The sequence below is a fragment of the Notolepis coatsorum genome, assembly GCF_963971535.1.
Source record: "Notolepis coatsorum genome assembly, chromosome: 11".
NCBI lineage: Eukaryota > Metazoa > Chordata > Actinopteri > Aulopiformes > Paralepididae > Notolepis > Notolepis coatsorum.
The window spans coordinates 69,902,207-69,924,831 of record NC_140175.1 but is presented as its reverse complement, the minus strand read 5'-3'; the positions used below and the strand labels follow the sequence as shown (position 1 = coordinate 69,924,831).

The 22,625-nt window shown below is 40.3% G+C and overlaps 1 protein-coding gene across 3 annotated transcripts in view; it reads right to left on the bottom strand.

The window, feature by feature from the left end:
- Positions 1-22,625, bottom strand: part of fer (fer (fps/fes related) tyrosine kinase) — an 82,075-nt gene that overhangs the window by 46,061 nt on the left and 13,389 nt on the right. The window contains exons 2-5 of one of the 3 annotated variants that reach the window (XM_084324408.1): positions 17,207-17,354; positions 14,554-14,699; positions 7,482-7,622; positions 5,947-6,120 (exon numbers count right to left, since the gene is read on the bottom strand). In XM_084324408.1, coding sequence (XP_084180534.1) covers positions 5,947-6,120; positions 7,482-7,622; positions 14,554-14,622 — 384 coding nt within the window. In that variant the 5' untranslated portion in view covers positions 14,623-14,699; positions 17,207-17,354. The remainder of the gene's footprint in view (positions 1-5,946; positions 6,121-7,481; positions 7,623-14,553; positions 14,700-17,206; positions 17,355-22,625) is intronic. The other 2 variants (XM_084324407.1, XM_084324409.1) reach the window with 2 other exon arrangements.

The window sequence follows — 22,625 nt, the reverse complement described above, 5'->3', positions numbered from 1 at the left end:
CACAAACAAAGCATCACCACAACAACCTGAGGATTTCACATGAACCAAATTATTATTATTTTTTTTAATAAAAAGAACATTTGAAAGAAAACTCCTCCCTAAAAATAGAATTTGAGGTTTTGGTTTGGGACCAGGAGGTTTTGGTTCCCTGGTTTCTATCTTTGGGACAAGTTTAGTTTTGAAGGGACTTGTTAATATGCAAAATAATTTGACTGAACCATTAAAGATAATTGGAATACTTCTGTATATGAGAAATCAGTTTTAGATTTTCCCAATCCAAGATAAAAATAAAATCAAATGCTGTAAATGTGGGGTATATTAATTTACCTTCTTTAAGAATTGTATCTGAAAAATAAGCTGTTGTTAGTAAGTCAAACAACTAGAGAATGATAACATTGTGTTCATTGCCATTTCTTATTTTTAGTGGTGGGGATATCCAGTTGTTTATGTTTGGATCACTGATTGACCTTTACAAAAAAAGAAAAAAAAAAACTGTAATGTTGGAGGTATCTTGTGAAAGCAGCATTGTGTCAGTTCATTGGCAACAGAACAGGGTGTGAAAATGGATATTGCACTGTGCGCTGGGGTAACAAAGTGTTTTTCACACCTTCAAGTTTGTTTGAAATGGTGTGATTCAAAAGTGAAAGTTACTTTTGTTGCAGTTTTTATCCGTTCAAACAAACCAAACCATGTGACCACGCGGGTCAGCATTTTATGGGACGTCACTTTTAATACCATCCTTGCCAACATTTGACTGAAACAATTTGATGTTCTGGGAATTCAAACTTGCAGGGATATTTCTTTCATTTTTGTAGTTTTGTCCTCATTCCTTTTCATCAGAGTCTGACTGTGCAGAGGCACTGAGGATGTATGTTGAGTTGACTCAGGGTTGCCAGGTTGTGCAGGATTAATTAAGTGTAGTGCATGAAGAAGATTAGATGGTCCCTCATTCTAATCTGGCAACACATATCGTCCGATTTAATTTGTGTTACTATACAACACAATAAAGACATTTTGTCGGTAAATGAGTGTTGGCAGGTATGGAATCCTAACAAACAAAAATAATGATCACATAAATAATAATGAAATATTGATCTCCACCTTGGCTTGCAAACATTTTGTGAAATACTATAGCCTATGTCCAATTCACTGTCAGTGATTAACTATGTGCCAATGTCTAGGCTACCGTCACCTGAATTATGCATGTGAGCAATTTGTTTATTAGTATCACTGCATTATTTGGCTATTTTGGAAATAATGCAGTTATAATATCAACAAAAACTGCCCAATCAGCTTCATTAAATACACAATTCTTCTGGTATTTTCCTTCTTTTTGTCCGAGTGCTCAAACGACCGGCTCCAGGGCTCGCTTGGAAGCAGATAGAGACCACCTCAAACAGGCTGGTCAGTGTGCGGTTGTTTGGTGCAGACCTTCACACCAGACCAAACGAACCTCAGAGTGTTCTGCGCGGGGGTAAACGCTCGAGGGTTCGATTCAACCGGACTAAACAACTTGGGTGTGAAAAGCAGCCTTAGAATACCTCACTACAGCGACTGTCACCTACCTGACACACAGCATGCCAACTGTGTTTGGACCAACCAGAGGTGCGTTCAATAAGGCATTATGTTTGCAAACGTTTGTGGAGAAAACGTTGGTAAACGGTAAGGAGAGGCACGTACTGTACCGCCTCAATATGGTCCTCCGGTACAGTACGCGCTGTGCACCGAACGATTGCAACGGTATGGAACCTTTTTTTGCTGAACTTAAATCCCCCCGGCCCTAATATAACGTGCACAACTAACCGGATGTTGTTTGTTCATTCACGCAGCACGCAGCTACACTGAACGATAGCTGTAATTCAGCATAGCATATTAGCCATAGGTGTTTTTATAGCAGCAGATCTGCGACCATACTCCCGTTGTCGAGAACACTGGGTTTAAGCACATGTTAAAAGTAATATAGCCCCGCTACCTAGTTCCCTCTCGTCCGTATTTCAGCCAGCAAGTCATACCACCAGCTCTGTAATTAGCCCCTTTCATGACTGTGATGCAAGCCCTGCCCCTGTATTCAAGCATCACAGTCATGAAAGGGGTTATGTATAAACAAGCACACGCTACAGTTGTCCACGACTTATCCTCCAAGGCATCTGCTATATAATAATCTTCAGATTTACTTAAGTGTTATTAGTAGGTTACAGCAGTAAGCATTAGTTTGCTCAGTCAATTATGGCCAATTGGTTTTATATTGTTTAATACAGTTAATAAATAGATAAATGAAAAGCAAATCCCCCCCCCCCCCCCACTGTACCGAAAATAATACCAAACCGTGACTTCAAAACCGAGGTACGTACCGAACCGTGGATTTTGTGTACCGTTACACCCCTACTAGCTACTAGCTACTACTACCTGCAGCATGCTGTAGCAATATTATTAGGCTCTTCAAATATCGTTATTCATAAAAAAACATGTAATATTTTACAGCATTGAGCAACCCCAACAGGGGGATGCTGCATATGCTCTGTCATCTTTGAGATGGCGAGACCTGCAGTTGGCACCTGAGATGGCGAGACCTGCAGTTGGCACTGTGTGAGGCCACGACATTTGAGCAAATTAATAATACTGCATGTTCTGAAGGTCCAGATTAATAATTAGAATTTGTTCAACAGAAAGGTATAGATTAGGCTATCACCTAAAGTCTGTTGGTTGCTATATGAGTTCAGCCTCAACCGAACTCAGTCTAAAGGTCTATTCTGAAGTCAGAGGAGACAATGCGGCCACTAATGCAAACCACGTTAGAGGGCACATGTGTGTATAATGGTGGTAGTCAGAAGGCTAAGGTGATGATCACATGAAAAGTAATAGATTCATAGGTAGGGATGGGTACCGTTCACATTTGAACTGATACGGTACCTGTGAATCGATACCCAACGGTACCCTTTTTCGGTACTTTAGTCTCTAAAAATTTAATCTACCTACCTCAGTCGTGAAAAAAAATCCAAACTTCAAATAACTACACTTTCGACCGTTTTCGGCTTGCCATTGCCCCGACTGCTTTGTTGTTGAATCAAGTCAAATCCTAGGTAAGCGTATTGTAGAGGAGCCAAAGCTATATTTAGGTTATTGTATTATATGAATGTTTATATGTTTATTTTTATAACCTTACATTGAAACGGCATTAGGAATATTGATTGGATTTAAGATAGTCATTGAACCGTATTATTTGTCATAATAGAACCTTCTAGAACATTCGTGATGTCACAGTATGATGTCATAGTCAAACATTCTAGAGCATTCGTGATGTCACAGTATGATGTCATAATCAAACATTCTAGAATCTAGAACATTTGTGTATCTACAGTATATTCAACAATTCTCTCGGAGGAGCTCATTGTGCATCTTGAAACAGTGCAGAGCAGTACTGAACAGATAAGACTAAACAACATAGATTGAAGCCTGCATTTCTAGACCAGGGTGCCTTGCCTACAGTTTTGCTGTGGAAAGAGCCGGCAAGTTGATTTACGGCTTTCAGGTGAGGAGGAATTTTCATGTGTCAAGTCGGCGGTGATTTTGGAGACTGGGAAAAAAAATTCTTACCTTGTAGTAGTGACGTGAATATTTAGGAAAATAGCTTTAGGATCATTTCTGTAAAGAAAGACTTCGCTGTGGAAGAGAAATAAACCATTTGGATATCTTTGTTTTACATCGGAGCGGCTGTGGACCTTATTTTTCTTTATCAACGAACGTACTACTCACGAGTAAGCAACTTTAACCAGTAGAGTGGAACGTCGGCCCTGATACGTATATTGTGTGTGTGTACATTGACATGAAAAGAAAAAAGGTTAAAAAAGTATTTTAAAAAGTGCAAAAAAAAAACGTTTTACTCGGTAGTACCGACGTGTTTCGGTAAGTACCTTTAATAGTACAGATTTCGGTACCCATCCCTATTCATAGGGCTCGACGACCGCGTTACACTCTCCCAGGTCGCACGTATTTTTCAGACATTGCCCTGTACCCGAGCTCTACCAGGCAGTGTATTCGCACCTTGATAGCCTTCTGAAAGAAGACGTTTCTTCAATTAGCTTTACCAGTGATATTTGGAGCTCTGATGTCAGCCCCATGTCAATGCTGAGTTTGACAGCTCAGTGGATTGACACAGACTTCCAACTCCGTAAAGCGGTCCTGCATTCCCAAGAGTTCTCCGGCTCCCATACTGCTGCAGGCTGCAGCGCTGGCAACAGCATTCGAGAATATGTTCCAGACGTGGTATATTCCGAAATAAAATATTCATGTCATACTCCGAGATAATGCCCGAAACGTGGTCAAATGCATGAAAGACGGAGGATTACAAAGTTTGGGATGTATGGCCCACGCGCTTCAGCTGGCTGTCCAGTGTCCACGATGGAGTGCTGTCACAGCGCAGCATAAAAGACATCGCACTTTTACGCACTGTTTAGCCTATATTTTACGCGCTGTGTTTAGCCTATTAAATAGGCTAATTGTTTTTTCAGCCTGTTATTAGTTTTAACTTCTTTACTTCACACCTCCCCAGTTTGCAACAACGCAACAGCCAATGTTCCGAGACATATTTATATATTTGTATAATTGTTAGGCTATTTGAATCCACCATTTAGGGCTGGTGTATTCAAATAGCCTAATTTTTTTTTTTATATGTCTCGGAACATTGGCCCGCAGTTGCACCACTGCAAACCAAAGAAATGTGAACTCAAGAAGCCAAAACGAAGTTTAGCCTGTTTTAGAAGGCTATAGCCAAAGTTGCCTTTTACCACCGCATAGCCTATATTTTACGGACAGTGTTTAGCCTATTAAATAGGCAAATTGTTTTTTTCAGCCTGTTATTCAGCCTGTTAATAAATGTGTCGTTAATTCAGTATTTAACTTCTTGAATTCATATTTATTTAGGCTATGCTAATTAAAAACACAAATGTTATGGACATCTAATTTAATTATCTGCTTATTTATTAATGCTTCAAATCATTCAGAAATGTTGCAGCAAACAATCCATATGTGCATTTATTTACATAATGATAATGTACATAAATAACATAATATTATTGAGGGAGGAGAGAAACGCTGAGGGCATGCTGAATGTGATTTGACCAAAGCACAGTATACACACACAGACAGTGGAGCTGTTTGCAGATAGCGGAGCATTTTGACTTGTTGCGTGGTGGCAATGTCTCGCAGATAATAGTATAATTATATAATATAAATTTTTTCTGTAGGTAACGTTACATTTGGTTGACAATTTACTGACTTTCACGACACTCCATATTTACGTAGCTATCTAACCAGCACTGTAAACCGGGACCCAGCCCAAACCATCACCGTGACGTCACCATCCAGCTAAATCTAAAATGGCGGCGCCCATGGCAAAAACGGGGAAATTACATTTGAGTTTTCAGACAAATAAGCAGGATTTCACATTTGATTATAGGACCATGTCTTACCGAAGGTATACAACAAACAAACTAGGCTCATATTGTTCAATGCTTCATCTCCCCTTTAAGTGGTTGTAGCTATGGCTGTGGGGGTGCTGGAGACATGATCCAATAGACTTTTATACGCCCGAGTCTCCTGAACACGGCACGACTAGGCATGCACAGATTGATGAACCTAGACTCTGTGGGCAATCTGCGCATGCGTAGTTCGGGAGTAGGTGCGGAAATGTGACTATAGCTCGGCCGAGAAAGTACTGATCGACTTGGAAATTGGTCTCTCCGTGTTCAGGAGACTCAGGCGTATAAAAGTCTATTCATGGATCAGGTCTCCCATACCCCCACAGCCGTAGCTACAACCACTTAATGTCAAGGCTCTCATCCACATTCATTAATTTTCTCCTCCCGCTCTCTCCCATGATTTCAGAATCCCGGGTGTGCTGCGGTGGTCTATTCATTCATTCAAATAGAACTACAACTCCCTGAATACCTTGTTCATGTCGCTCTCTATCTGCGTGTGCAGACTCTGGTAGCTCTTTTTGACCTGCTGCTTGTCTTTGATCATCATGGTGACTCTGTGCAGGGGGCCGGAGTTCAGGTCCTCAGCATGAGACTTCATGATCTTACTCAGCTGGTCTGTCTGCTGGACTATGTGGGCCCAAGACTGGAGGGAGAGAGAGAGAGGGAGGAGAAAGAAATAAAGCATAAAATATTAGTTAGAAGTGCATTTCCCACAACCACAATGCTAGGGCTGAAATGACTGCTTCAAAGCATCAATCACTACAGTGACAATCGACGCCAAGATTAATATTTGAATGCTTTGTTTTGGTTGTTTTTATTTCTGTTTTTCTTTTACCACTTCAAAAAATTTGCCTATATCAGCAAGAGAAATAGCTTGTAGAAATAACAGTCCAACATTCTCCTCATATGAGCGTTTAGTCATGAGAACGTTCAGAAAACCACACAGCTCTCATTTCCCCACTGTGCTTAAACTTTCATTATCGGCTGATCATTATGGCCGGAGCTTGAAGGTCATCGGGAAAGACCTACACAATACACTGTCCACTGAGGCAAGGCATCGCTTCTATGAAATTATGACACGGACAGTGAGTTTCATTGAAATTGTGGGCGTTTGTCAACCTTGGAGACATGTGTGAGCATTTGTGTAGCTTGTGTATGTTAGGGGTGGGGGAAATACTAGATACAGCAATATATATATATTTTTTATCCACTTTTTCTCCTCCTGTTTTTCTGTGTTTTTCTCCCATCCCAATTTAGTCGTGCCAATTCCCCCCTCCCCTTCCTGATCGTTGCTCGCATGTGCCCCCCACTGGTCGGTCTAGGGAGGGTTACTATCGCATGTCCCCTCCGATACATGCAGAGTCAGCCAGCCACTTCTCTTCACCTGCCAGCGCGGACTCTCATTGGTGAGGTGTAACGTGTGGGAGGCTCACACTACCCTCAACATCTCCCTTCCTCGCTGTGCAGGCGCCCTGACCGACCTGTAGGGGTCGCTGATACAGCATTATATTGTGATATTTTACGTGGCAATATTATATCTATACAGTGTATCGATATAAATAAATAAATAAATATAAGTATCGATATAAAAAAACATTTAATCTTTTTTTAAATGTATTTTGCTTGACAATCCCATTTTACTGCAATATAAATTATTGGAATGGGGTGAACAGATGTCATCTTATTAGATAAAACAGATGATGTATATATTTTTTTATTGCAGATGTAATAAAGATGAAGTTTTCCATTGGGGACATAATTTGCCCCTAGTGTATGTGTATATCCTGAACACATTTTTAATGTACTCCAAGTGGTGGGAGGTGTGTGTGTGTGTGTGTGTGTGTGTGTGTGTGTGTGTGTGTGTGTGTGTGTGTGTGTGTGTGTGTGTGCGCGCACGTGTCTTTTAGTGTGTCTGTCCCTCGGACACATTGCTGATGTAGTCTATTGGTTATATGTTATGGCATGTGCGTGTGTGTGCATGTCTTTCACTTTGTTTGACCCTACCTTGGACACATTGCTGATGTAGTCTATTTGCTGGGTGTTGTCATGCTTGTCGACCTGTTGGCTGATGTTGAGCAGCAGGGAAGCATACTCTTTGTCACTCTTTACCCTCAGAGTCATAAAACGTTTCACCGTCTCCAACAGCTGGAAAAGAAAAGGTGTAATCCACTCAAAATCAGACTATTAGAGGGGATAGGTCAGTTGTTTAAAGCAGTAGTTGTCAACCTTTTTTTCACATCAAGGACCACATCGATAGGCCACAGACCACCATTTGAACGTTAGATAATGTACAAAATAAACGTATTCCGCTGCTATAGACGTCGCTGTTTTATTTTGAAAACCCCCAGAAAGGAAGTCATTATATTAGCTTTAGTATTAGCTCCGGTTAGCTCCGAGCGTGCAGTAGTTAGTAGAACATTATCAATACCAGCCATTGGATTACTGTTTTCTAAATTGGGGAGGCTTTTAATCGTCAATGTAAGAGGATTTTAAGTCATGGTATCCATAAACTTCAATCGGTTTGGATACTTTGAATGAATGAGAATGTAAACAAACACGGCTTCCACGTAGAAATCACTGACTGCGCGCAGAGAGGAGTCGTTCGGCAAAAAATAGTTCTGAGTATATCTGCTTAGAAAACGTAATTGTCGAATTCAATTATTTTTAATTTCTCCACGTGGTAAATACACAGGTCACAACATGTTTACAGGAATGTTTTGGAGTTGTATTTGGAGTGTATTTGGTGACTGTAGGGCACTGTAGGGAATGTCAGGCTGCAAAACCCCCCCACTTCCAGTGATGAAGCTAAGCTACGCTAACGGAGCGACTGTTCCCTAAGCTAAATGCACGCACAGAGACAAAAAAGGTATGTATCTACTTGTCTAACTCCAGGGAAGATGTTAAATAAGCGAATTTCCCCAAATGTTGGAGTTTTCCTTTAACACTTTATTTTTTTTTAAGATTTATATTTTAGCGTTTATCGCTTTTTACTACTGGGCAGTCCAGTAGAAAGAGAGAGAGAGGAGGAACGGGAGACAGAGTGGGGGGAAGACATTCAGCAAATAACGACGGGTCCGGGAATTGAACCCGGGTCGGCCGTGCCGCGACTACTAGCATAACTAGCGAGTTATGTGGTTCGCCACTGGGGCGCCCTGACTTAACACTTTTAGCGCAACGCTATCCCCATCTGCGCTGCCGTGGGCCATGATTAAAAAGATGGTCATTTTCACGGTGCTTCACGATGTTTGCAGAGCTATATCTATATTCTATATTATAGCTATGGAGACAATACTATGGCTCATTTGAGAGTCACTATCTCTCGTCCAACATGTAAAAAAGAGTTTTTTCATGTATACGTTTGTGTGTTATCCCATGGTGAATAGTTTCAGAGTGATCCGGGCTAATTCCTGGATCAGGACACGATACTATTTCCAAATCAAAGGCATATAATAGGTATTATGTTTCATCATGAAGGCATCAAAGGGGGGGGGGTCGTTTTGTGATGCTCTGATCGTCAGCAACGGCATACGTTTTGGAGTATGTGACATATGATCGTTGCGATCGATGTGAAATCATTGTAGGATCAAAGTAGGATTGATGTCATATAGTCCTTACCTTTGCTAGGAGGTATTCCAAAATTAATATTCCAATTGTCTGATCACAATTTCCAGTATTGATGTCCATCGGGTCCCTGACATGAAATGGGAAATTTTGCATCAAGTGTGCTGGACGCATTCCAAGTGGCTCGAATGAAGCATTTCACTTGCCCGGGTCCCATTCTCCGCCGGGACCATATAAAATGTAACACACAGTGTGAAATAAGGTTTCAAAGGGTAGGCGATACTGCCACCTAGCAGGATTCGGCCGGCATTGCAATCTCGAGGTCTCAGAATGAGTCCCAATGATACACCGAGGTCCGTGAGACTGTATAGAATATTAAAATCGAATAAAAGAAAAAACGATGAAAACCTGAGTATAGTCGGGTTTTGGCGCTCAACCGCTGGCGAGATAACCAGACTATAGTCGTGATTAGCGCTGAATGTGTTAAAGATTCACCCAAAAACAATGCTGAAAAATGTTGCACATAATCTCGCACACATTCATTTAGAGAGTAAATTTGTTTTTAATATGGCCACCAGTGATGTCATCAGGGACATTGAATCCTTGTGTTGCATTAATGAAATGATGTCGATGAAAAAATAGGGGTGTAAAGGTACACGTATCGTATCCGTACCGAACCGTTTCAGTATGTACCGTACCGTACCATACCGAATGAATACAACGGTATGTTAACCACTAACGACCGCCCACCAGGGGCTGTTTTTTTCACAAGCTAACATAATTATTAAAAAAATTTTTTTTTACGAGTCGATTATTATTATTATTTTTTTTTTATCTACTTTTTTCTCCCATTTTCTATTTTTCTCCCATCCCAATTTCGTATCGTCCAATTCTACCCTCCCCTGTCTCGAACGCTGTTTGGCCATGCCTCCCACAAGCCGGCTGTAATGTGGACGAAGCCTTGCATCACGTGTCCCCTCGGGTACACGAGGAGGCAGCCGTCGCATCTTTTCACCTGCACAGCGCGATCCTTCAGCGTCGGGGGTCTGCGCTTTGGAGGGACACCGCCCCCGTCGCTTCCTGATTCTACTGCGCAGGCGCACCAACCGACCTGTAGGAGTCGCTGTCCACAACGTCCGATCCCCACCCATCAGCTTCCCACCCCCTAATACTGCCAAATGTATTAGTATGAACGACCAGCAAAGCTGAATGCAATGCAAGGAGCTGGGCTCAAACCCAGCGTCTCCTGCATTGGTGGTGAGCGCCTTGCCCACTGCACCACCTAGCCGCCCGTCGATTATTAATTTCAATAGAAAATATTCATTGACAGCCCTACAAGTACAATTAGTTACTGCACACTACATCACCCCTGATTGGATCATGGAAAGCCAAACTTTCCCCCACTGTACCGAATGGATCATGGAAAGCAAAACTTTCCCCCACTGTACCGAAAACCCGTACCGAACCCTGACTTCAAAACCGAGGTACGTACCGTACCGTGGTTTTTGTGTACCGTTACACCCCTAAAAAAATAGTAATACCTCGTCTTATAGGAACTGCTACCTTATAAGTGCATTGAGCTGTAATTAACACAACACAAGGATTCAATGTCCCTGATGACATCACTGGTGGCCGTATTGAAACTCATGCGTAATGACCTGGATGGCAAGGCTGCAGAGAGCTCTCCCTGGTCCTGATTGCAGAGAAAATGCTACGTTTAAAAAAAATTCTGTATATATGTGTGGTTTTCTATAAGCTCCGCTTTCACCCGTCCACTTGAATACACAGTATTTTATATTATCTATTTATTTGCATTAAATGTATGCATCTATTTGTTAAAAAAAGTATTCAGTAAAGTTAAACAGCAAAAGTACAATTAACAAAAAAGGATACAAAAAGAAGACTCCTCAGGGCTGGATTAATTTCACCCAATAAGTCCAATAAGGAGGTGGATTTTCCTCCACAGTCAAATACTGAAAAAACCTTTCAGACGAGGACGCCATCAATCAAATCAATATAATAAGTATACTGTAAGTAAGTAGGCATGAATGTTTTAACATTAGTAGTGTTGTGAAGGGCCAGATTAAACCGAATATATATATTTATTTATATATATATATTTAATTGTATTTGTATATTCTCTAATATTCCCTGATATCCCTTGTATATTCCTTGTACAATATGCATTGAATATCCATTCTAGCCTACTGAACATCCCATAATAGTCTCCATTCTACTATTGGTCGAGACCTTGGTGCCAGGCTGCCATACCCCTCAGACCCAGTTCAAACGTACCGCTCCACATGTACGAACAAGTCCTAGTTCCGCGTAGGAATCTGGCTACCGCACCACTAATGGGACTATTTGTTCATAGTGCGTATATATACTGCGCTACTAAAGTAGGACTTCCTTTTCAGTCCAGTTTCTTACCCTCCAATAGAGTCACAGACGTAAAGCCTCCCCGCGACGCCACGTGTGGGAGTAAGGCCAAGTTCGCCTACCATCGGTATTGAGACATCGTGTATATTAATATTTGAATAGTCATATTTGGCACTATATCGTCGAGTTGGACGTAGTCTATTAAGCTAATAATAGTCTGTTAATATATAGTGCTTCGTGCGGTGAGAATACTACCGTAGTCAGTACCCCATCGTTTCGGGCAGAGAACTGGCTGCTTATCCAGGGTGGTTGACCCCACGTGAAGCTGCACCCGAGGAGCCCCAGAGCCGACGAGCGAGTGGACCTGTATACCGGATTATTCTACCGACGACAGCCCGCCTTCCCAGGCACGGATTATGCTTTGTATACTTTGATTATTCCATGGATAAAGACCCCCGACACTGCCGTGTGTTGGAACCCCCCCCCCTGGAGAGGACGCAAGGTGAGGAGACGCTCTGCAAGACGAGGTCGCTTCACGTCTCTCCTCCGTGGACCGGATGACGCCGGCCCACAAAGAGTCCACCTGCTTTCATCTGTGGTCCAAGGATCGCCGGCGCATTGAACGGCACTACAGTGGGTTCACCTGGGATACCCTTGGCCGGATGAGGCAGCCGGATTCTACCCCCCCCCCCTCCTACTCCTGTCGGCTTACAAGCGACCGGATTAACCCCCCCTAGTGTGTCCAGTATATAATCATTAAAGTATCATTGCTGTTATTCCTTAAACTATTCCAGGTCGTATATGTACCACCTGCGCCTTCAGAGATTGGACATTCTCTATTGATATACCGACGAATACTCTTGCCATAAAAGTGCATACTAATTCCCATTCATAAATGTGATTGATTTGATTAAGTGCTTGCTCTACACACCATCGCTGTGTAGAAATAAAGACCTATTTCTAATTCGTACATTTGTGTTGGATCCGTTTCATCTACGTGACAGTGTTCATCATAATATATTTATGCCGTGTACTGGGTGGCCGAATATTAAGTACAAAGGTAGTGGTAGTAAGTATCATATCTAGTAATACAGTCAGGGAATTGTACCCCTCAGTTACAAGTAGGAAATAAACGGCAGGCTGAATTGAAAGTGAACTGTGCCTGATACACCATGTGTTTTTAAAAATGTTTCTGAAAATGTTCACATGTCCGTGTGTGTGTACAAAAGGCCAAACCACATAGAAAAAGCGACGGTTTCAAAAAGCACCCGTGTACGTGTGAATGAGGCGTTAGGCTCACTGCTAGCGTCAGACCACACTAGTCAAACTGTCGCTGTGGCTTCTGCATACTTGCTTTCTTACCGTCTCATCTGTCAACCAGCCAAGCCAAGGGTTATTTCTTAGTTCATCAGTGGTCAGGTCAACCACTAATGCTCTACTCTACTCTACTCTACTCTACTCTACTGGCGGCCAGTCTATCAGGTAACAACAATTACCTATTATAAAAAGGACCCAAGTGTATTTCCTGTTGCAGAGTTTGCTAATGAAATAGTAGTCGACAGGAAATACGTCTGGGTCCAAACTGTTCCCCTAGCAACAACATTCCACTGAAACCTGTCTATAGCTGACTGGTATAATAGTGAAAGTAGCAGGTGAATTCACTGTGGCTGGATGATGTGAGGGTTAGTTTCCTCCCATGCATGGTTTGGGGCTGACAGAATGCACTTCAATATTCCAATTTCATTAGAATTTGGAAGAAATACAGTATATGAATTTGACTACAGCCAGTCCAAATAGTAATACCTCGTCTTATAGGGACTGCTACCTTATAAGTGCATTGAGCTGTAATTAACACAACACAAGGATTCAATGTCCCTGATGACATCACTGGTGGCTGTATTGAAACTCATGCGTAATGACCTGGATGGCAAGGCTGCAGAGAGCTCTCCCTGGTCCTGATTGCAGAGAAAATGCTACGTTTTAAAAAAAAAAAATCGTATTTGTGTGGTTTTCTATAAGCTCCGCTTTCACCCGTCCACTCGAATACACAGTATTTTATATTATCTATTTATTTGCATTAAATGTATGCATCTATTTGTTAAAAAAAGTATTCAGTAAAGTTAAACAGCAAAAGTACAATTAACAAAAAATGATACAAAAAGACTCCTCAGGGCTGGATTAATTTCACCCAATAAGTCCAATAAGGAGGTGGATTTTCCTCCACATTCAAATACTGAAAAAACCTTTCAGACGAGGACACCATCAATCAAATCAATATAATAAGTATACTGTAAGTAAGTAGGCATGAATGTTTTAACATTAGTAGGAAATAAACGGCAGGCTGAATTGAAAGTGAACTGTGCCTGATACACCATGTGTTTTTAAAAATGTTTCTGAAAATGTTCACATGTCCGTGTGTGTACAAAAGGCAAAACCACATAGAAAAAGCGACGGTTTCAAAAAGCACCCGTGTACGTGTGAATGAGGCGTTAGGCTCACTGCTAGCGTCAGACCACACTAGTCAAACTGTCGCTGTGGCTTCTGCATACTTGCTTTCTTACCGTCTCATCTGTCAACCAGCCAAGCCAAGGGTTATTTCTTAGTTCATCAGTGGTCAGGTCAACCACTAATGCTCTACTCTACTCTACTCTACTCTACTCTACTCTACTGGCGGCCAGTCTATCAGGTAACAACAATTACCTATTATAAAAAGGACCCAAGTGTATTTCCTGTTGCAGAGTTTGCTAATGAAATAGTAGTCGACAGGAAATACGTCTGGGTCCAAACTGTTCCCCTAGCAACAACATTCCACTGAAACCTGTCTATAGCTGACTGGTATAATAGTCCAAATGTAAATAAAAAAAGAAAAACATCACTGGTGTGAGGTGAACTGAAAACGCATCACTGGTGATTTTGGAAAAACATTACTTAGTTACTTAGCACAGCCCAACACCTATGATTGTTTTCTATTGGTACTACCCATAATAGCAAATACAACACACAATGAACTTGTTAATTGTAAGCATTCTACGCTTGCTTTAATGTAGTCAATATGTAGCTTAAATGTTACCATTAGTATTTAAATTGAATTAGAATTTGCCTCAGTTCAGCCTATGGAATGGTCTAATAGCTCTACCTTTAGCTCCCAGTCCTGCAGCTTGAGGAGGCCCTCGTGAGAGTTCCTCAGGTCCCGTCCGAACCCCATGGTCTTCACTGGGACACCACACACACACCACTGCTAGACTGATAAGTCTGGGGGGGTCAGGTGTGCATGGCTAGCTGCTGGAGAGAAAGGGAGAGAAAGAGAGAGAGAGAGAGAGAGAGAGAGAGAGAGAGAGAGAGATAGAGAGAGAGAGAGAGAGAGAGAGAGAGATGTAGTGCAAAGAGCAGATAGAGATAGAGATGAGAGAGGTATGGAGAGGGAGGGGCACAAAGAGAGGGAGGGGAGAAAATTCAAGATTACATCCCTTGCATATGACTCAGGCTAGGCTACATGTTATTACATCCCTTGCATATGACTCAGGCTAGGCTACATGTTATTACATCCCTTGCATATGACTCAGGCTAGGCTACATGTTATTACATCCCTTGCATATGACTCAGGCTAGGCTACATTTTATTACATCCCTTGTGACTTGGGCTATATGTTACACATGAATGAATGAATAAATAAAGTTTTTATTTTATGGTCTTACACCCGTGTGGACTTGCACAAAAAAAAAAAAAAAATAGAAAATCACAAATGTACATATTCAAGGCAAGTTCACACACAAAATCCAAAATCAACTAACGATAAAAAGGAATAGGCTGAAGCACATGCTTATTTTTGCCTATCCTTTATTTTAATATAAGAAAGAAAAACTTAAAATATGCTGCAAGATATAATACCAACCAATACCAACCAAGCTATGTCAATATCTATTGTCTAGGTCTATATCCTGTGAAAACCCTGAGCAATACTGGGATATCCAAGAAGAAAAATATATCCTGCCCCAATATTGTCCAGCTCTACTAACTAGCCACAATAAAAACATAACCTCATTTGGCTGGTGGCTAGTGTTACATTTTAAATTGTAAATGGAATGCATTTATATAGTGCTTTTATCCAAAGAGCTTTACAAATTATGCCTCACATTAAACTAGGGCTGACCTTCGATTTTTTTTTGGAATTCGAAGCTTCTGGGCAGAGATTCGAGTTTAATTCGAAGCTTCGAAATAAAAAAAATTAAAAAAAGTTTTATTTTTATTAAATTTGTTTATGTTGTGGGACTTGTACAGCACTTTGTTCAACTTTGTCAGTGCTGTAAAGTTTAAACTTTTTAAATCTTAGACAAATTAAACACTTTGCTTTCATGAAATATTGTAAGCAGTCATTTGAGGCTTTATAAAAGTAGCACAATGAACACAAATCTGTCAGTGCCGAGTCCGACCTCATCTTAAATAACAAACAGCATTGCTTGTTGTAATTAACAAAGAGAGGCAGATTTGATTTAAAAAAGATTAATAAAAAAAAATCATATATATATATATATATTTTCTTTTAATAATCAAATTTTATTTTCATATTCGAATCCCATGCCCATCGAACGAAGCTTCGAAGTATTTAAGACAGCCCTACATTAAACCATTCACTCATACATTCATACACCAACAGTGGAGGTGACCATGCAAGGTGCCAACCTGCTCATTGGGAGCAGTTAGGAGTTAAGTGTCTTGCTGAAGGACACTTTGACACGTTGCCAAGAGGAGCCGGAATCGAATAGGAAACCTTCTGATTACCAGACGAGCGCTCTACCTCCTGAGCCACTGTGGCCCCTCATGGTAAGACTATGGGGCCCTAGCTTGGGCCTACGCAATGCTAGCTAACCACCAGGCCATCAGAGGACAACCAACTGTGTCTACTGCTGTAGTAAACATCAGTAGACAATGGCCAGCATCCTAAACAGACTGTTGATGAATCAGATATCTAATCCTACTAAAACCTTGATCAAATCTCATTAAGATTTCTGTCTGGCTGTCTTCCTGCACTGAACCTTATGCTCTGTTGTCTAGTGTGTAGTGGCTTGTGTGTTTCTTACAAAGGATTAACTTTAAAGGGGAACTACATCCAATTTCAGAGATACATGTTGTTCCTCCGGTCAAAATAAGAAAATATTAGTGAAAATGAGCAACTCTCCCAAATAGAGTGCTAAAACTCTAACTTGTGATGTCATCAGATATAAAGTCTGAAGCTGCTCCAGTGCTCCATAGACTCGAAGAAAGGGAGAGTTTATAGACAACACAGAGCACCCCAGGGTTCATACAGTAGGTTGTAGTTGACGTTAGGTTCTAATTAAAAAATAAACCAACGGACAGTAATACCTTTCGCTCATTGACGGACAGATCAATATAGTGCAAAATACTGCTAAAAATCTAATTAGCAGATTAGCAGGTGCCCCTCAGGGAAATTGTGAATTGTGATTTTAGATTATAATTTTTACTTTGCACGACCTTGTAAATTTGACCAATCACCAAATTTGTATCATATTTGAATAAAATGACAAGGATCATCCCAGCTTTGTAATTTTGGGTGACATCACATATTTCACTGATCTCGATTCCGCACACATTTCTACAAGTAGCTTAAATGGTAAACTTCACAAATTACCATGCACATTTATTTTCAAGTAACATAATGTTAAGCCAAATACACAACACACTACTTAACTCCACCGCAACTAGGAAGAAGCAAAACCCACCCATCGTTCCTTACCACAAAACAGGTATTTGAGATATAAGAGTTAACTGACCTTCATAAAGAGCACCCAGAACCTTGATATGTTCCACTCCTTTGAATGCAACTGAATATCATGCAACTTGAGGCTGAGAAGCTGAGTGCATAGGGAAGTGGTGGTTCAAAGGGGTTGGTCACGTAGCCCAGGCTGTACGGCTGCAGGCCTGAAGTGCGGGGGGGACATGAAAGACACTTGAGATGAGATGACAAGAGCCATATATAGGTACAGTATGGCCACTGCAGTGTTGTTTAGTAACAGTCATGTTGACGCCGCAGTCCTGCTCTACAGCTGCTTAAGTTAATGGGTGATTCTGAATCTATCCCTACTGATCTTTAGATTGTTGAGCCTCTTACCATGGCATTTCCCCCCAGGGAGTCCTTGAGGAGGTCCCTAGCAAAGTTGTGAGTTTAATTTAAAGTAAGAGTATGAAGTAGCAGCACATCCAAGCCAAGGAGGGTAGCTGCTGAGCCGAACGAGCAAATGCGGTAAATAAACAAATACATAAGCAGCTCGTCGCAACACTGCAGGGCTCCCATGTTCACTTATTTATTGCACCAGCTAGTGATTAGTAACATTTCGAGCAGCACCTGCTCTTCATCAGACATTATTTCCAAAAAACTTTCAAGATATGTCTATTTATCATCCGCTGCTCTTTAACTTCACTGTTTAACATGACTAACTTCACTGTTACCTTGTTATATAGCTTAGCATTAGGATTGTATAGCATAGATTATAGGAGTATAGATAGTATAGGGATAGCAACATAGCATAGGGTACCATAGTAAAGTTATATTGTTTGTATAGTATAGGATTATTTAAAGTCTATGTTGTATTGCACACTACTACGGTTGAGGAGCCAAGGAAAACAAGCATCTCACGTTTTCGGAATGTATGTATATTTTAAAAGCTGTGACAATAAAGGAATCTGAATCTGAATCTGAACAATGAGAATGTATAGTATTCTGACAATAGGTTTCACTCTCTCCATTGATCTACTCAACTACTTACTTACTAATACTTACCTTATGCATACTGCACCTTATGTGAATACTGTATATATCATCAGAGCATATATTTAGCATTTAGCATTTTTAGATCATATATTATATTAGATTTAGATTATTGGATTATTAGATTATATATTGCATATTTTAGCATTTATTTTTATTTTTTATTATTATTATTATTATATATTAGATTTGATTTAGATTATTAGATTATATATTGTAACTATATTTATTGTAGGGCTAATATAACAGCGGGCATACATACCCTCATCTCGCACCTTGTTGCCCATATGCACATGTCCAGAGTTAATTATATTGTATATTGTTTACACTGCCTTTTTATTCTATTTTTACTTCTCCACTGTACTATAATTCTGTGAGTGTGACCTGTACCTGTACGTCCTCTACTACATGTACCTCCCCTCCCCCCCATGCTGCTATGATGCCTGAACTTCCCCAAGGGGATCAATAAAGGAATATCTTATCTTAACTACAAATATCTTCTCAGACGGGCATCCCTGGAACAAGATCTTGTCAAATGTGGGTCCATGGCCTATTACGTATAAATGTGGGCGTTGTTGACATGAAAAGGTTTGAGAACCACAGGTCTAGAGAAGGAGCAGCAACAGTATAAGCCTCTAGTACAACTTGAACAAACTCACTCTATCTGCGGCTCTAGACAGGAGGAACCCACAGTGAAACTTACGTTTGTCGTATATGGACTGGCTTCTAGAGCTGTGACCTTTTATAACTACATAACCATAACTATAACTATAAAGTGGTTATCAAGACACGATGATGGGCAAAACCTTATTAGAATATGTATTTGCTTACTGTGGGGCTATAACCTATTTCAAACATGTAGGCTAACTTTAAGACTGGTGGTATTTTCAGTCAGGACCCCGGGTCATGGGAAGATTCAAATGGGTCACCAACCTCTGGTAAACAGCGTGAGAGGTTCTTTTTCAACTTAAAGGCCCAATCAGTGATCCAAACGTCAACAAATGGGTAGCAGCACACAGAAAGAAGAATGGAGACCTGTCTGCCCACTACCAGTACAGAGGCAAAATAATGTGATTATTATACTATACTATATCACTATATTTTAACTTAGTGAGCTACTTTATCCTTGTTCTGCTGCTACAGAGATTTTCTATACTATTTCTTTTTACTTATTTTTTTAAGATTTATTTTAGCATTTTTACAGCTTTTCTTGGCCATACAAGACCGACAGAGGAGAGGGAGAACGGGAGAAGATGTGGGGAGGACATGCGACAAATCAGCCCGGGAGCGGGAGGCGAACCCGGGACGGCTGCATAGGTGTGCGAGGCACTATGCGGTGCGCCACTGGGGCGCCCTACTTACCATTATTTAGTTTTTTGTTGTTGTCCTACTTTATTGATGCCAATACTACAAGGCAGAGGAGCCAAGACACAAGAATTGCACTCCTTTATGCAGTAAAGTATGGATGACGTGACTAATAAATCTGTTTTTGAAGGGGTTCCAGGTTCTAGCACTATAGTTGTTCACCATAGTTTCATCCGTAAGAAACACAATGATGGAATGCATGTGATTTAGGGCTGGGCGATTCATCGATTTAATAGAATTAATGATTTACGATGATTTTTTTTTAAAGAAAATCGATTTTCAAAACAAAGTGAAATAAATTGTTTTATAAAAAAATAAAATAGTCACCTTTTATTTGACAAAAAAGTTATGTTTGGTGAAAGTTATATTTGCACTTAATTAATCCCAATAGGGAAATTCATTCTTGTTTGATGATCAAGAGGCACCTTTTATTTGTTTTAAGTGAAGTTTGGTGAAAAAGCAAGTTATTGCACTATTAATCCCAATAGGGACATTCATCTTTGTTTGATCAAGACTGTAACCTTATATATATATATAATAATTATTATTATTGTGAAGTGAAGATTGGTGAAAGTTAAGTTTGCACTTCAATACAAATAGGGAAATTCATCTTGGTTTGATAATTTTTTTTGTGTCAAATAAAAACAAAGCTTATTTGAATGATTTCCTTGGCATTTTTAAGAGAAAAAATCGATTAAAATCGTAAATCGGATGTGGTGTGAATTTTTAGGCCATATCGCCCAGCCCTAATGTGACTATTCTGTTATCTCCTCTAGGTATCTCCTCATCTACAGTATAGACAAAGAATTATGTAATAAAAACATATCTAAAAGAAAAAGTATTATCAAAATGGCATCTGTGGTCTAATTTGTGTCAGTTTGTCCTTGATGTGAGAACGTTTGAGAACCACTGGCATAGACTACACAGTCAGTGGTTGGACAGTAGCATCGGAAGAACCGTCCTCTTTTTCTACAATTGACAGAATTACCAGCCACAATGTGCCTTTTCTCTATTAATGAATCTACTGGAGCGTATACAAATCAAACTGAGACCATCAGCGCTTCAATGCGGCACTCACCTTCACTGCTCTACGTAGGGCTGGGCGATATGGCCTAAAAATGTAATCTCCGATTTTTTTTTTTTAAATCTGATATACTATTTTAATCGATTCTTTTCTCTTAACACTTTGGATGCCAGCCACGCGTTTTGTCGTTAGTTCATGCCGGCCGTTGAGTGCCCGCCAACGCTATATAGCGTTTGTTTGTCGTATTTTTTTTTTATTGGCGATTTGAATTCATATTTCATCAATCGAGCCTCAGGTTAGTGTTGCAGACTCTCTGAGCTCAATTGGGAAGATACCGCCCCCTATCTTCTCTCCCTGTGTAACTACACCCCATTACTTTAGACTGACGAAGGGGGGGGGGGGGGGGGCGGGGGGGGCAGTTTCCTCATTTTACTTTTCCGTCAAGGCCAACTGAAGAATCCATTGTGCTCGCCGGCCCGGAAAACGTGTGGATTATATATTTACAGTACCCAACACTGTAATCAATAAGCGTGATCGCTATTTGGAATGGCGATCAGGAATTGGAATCATCTTTTTGGATAACATTAACATCTGAGGTAAGGAATTTATTTTACCAGTCTTAGGATAATCAGCTATTTTCACCTATATATCAGCGTTTGCCCTATGCGTGTGTGTGTGGCTGTGATCGCTGATGAGAGAATCGATTTTTCAGATCGCCTCTATAGCGTGCATAAGTACACATACTATCGATAATCTAGCGTTTATTTGAAAACGATTCATAAATAGGCCGAAAAATGACAACGTGTTTGTGTATGCCAGAATATTCCAGTAAATGCCTTTTATCACGGAATCTTTATATTTTCCTTAAAAACGAGGGCTTTTCAAAATGCTATAAAACGGAAATGAAGCGGTTAAAAAACAATCCGTTTCGACAATGTTGACTGCAAACAAGTCATTGATAAACGACGGGGCAGATTAGACACATAGCCATAATTTAAAACAGAGATTATGCGTTCACAACACTATCATTGAAGTGGGTGGTGGCATTTAACCATGCTTTACCATGTTAATGGCGGCACTGAAAGTGTTAAACTAGAAACGCCAAGGAAATCAACCTTTGATTTTATTTGACAAAAAAAAGATTTCAAACCAAGATGAATTTCCCTATTGGGATTGAAGTGCAAACCTAACTTTCACCAATAGTCACTTAAAAAAGATTATAATAATATATATATATATATATATATATATATATATATATATATATATATATATATATATATATAAGGTTACTCTTGATCAAACAAAGATGAATGTCCCTATTGGGATTAATAGTGCAATAACTTGCTTTTTCACCTAACTTCACTTAAAACAAATAAAAAGTGCCTCTTGATCATCAAACAAGAATGAATTTCCCTATTGGGATTAATAAAGTGCAAATCTAACTTTCACCAAACATTACTTTTTGTAAAATAAAAGGTGACCATTGAAAAAAAAGTTTTTTTTTTGGAAAATCTATATTTAAAAACTAAATAGTTAGGCCTCGCTCCCACCACAACTAAAACTAAATAGTTAGGCCTAGCTGCCAGCCTGCCACCACAACTAAAACTAAATAGTTAGGCCTAGCTCCCACCACAACTAAAACTAAATAGTTAGGCCTAGCTCCCACCACAACTAACACTAAATAGTTAGGCCTAGCTCCCCACCACAACTAAAACTAAATAGTTAGGCCTAGCTCCCCACCACATTAAAACTAAATAGTTAGGCCTAGCTCCCACCACAACTAAAACTAAATAGTTAGGCCTAGCTCCCACCACAACTAAAACTAAATAGTTAGGCCTAGCTCCCACCACAACTAAAACTAAATAGTTAGGCCTCCCTCCCACCACAACTAACACTAAATAGTTAGGCCTCCCTCCCACCACAACTAAATAGTTAGGCCTCACTCCTGATTCCCACCACAACTAAAACTAAATAGTTAGGCATAGCTCCCACCACAACTAACACTAAATAGTTAGGCCCAGCTCCCACCACA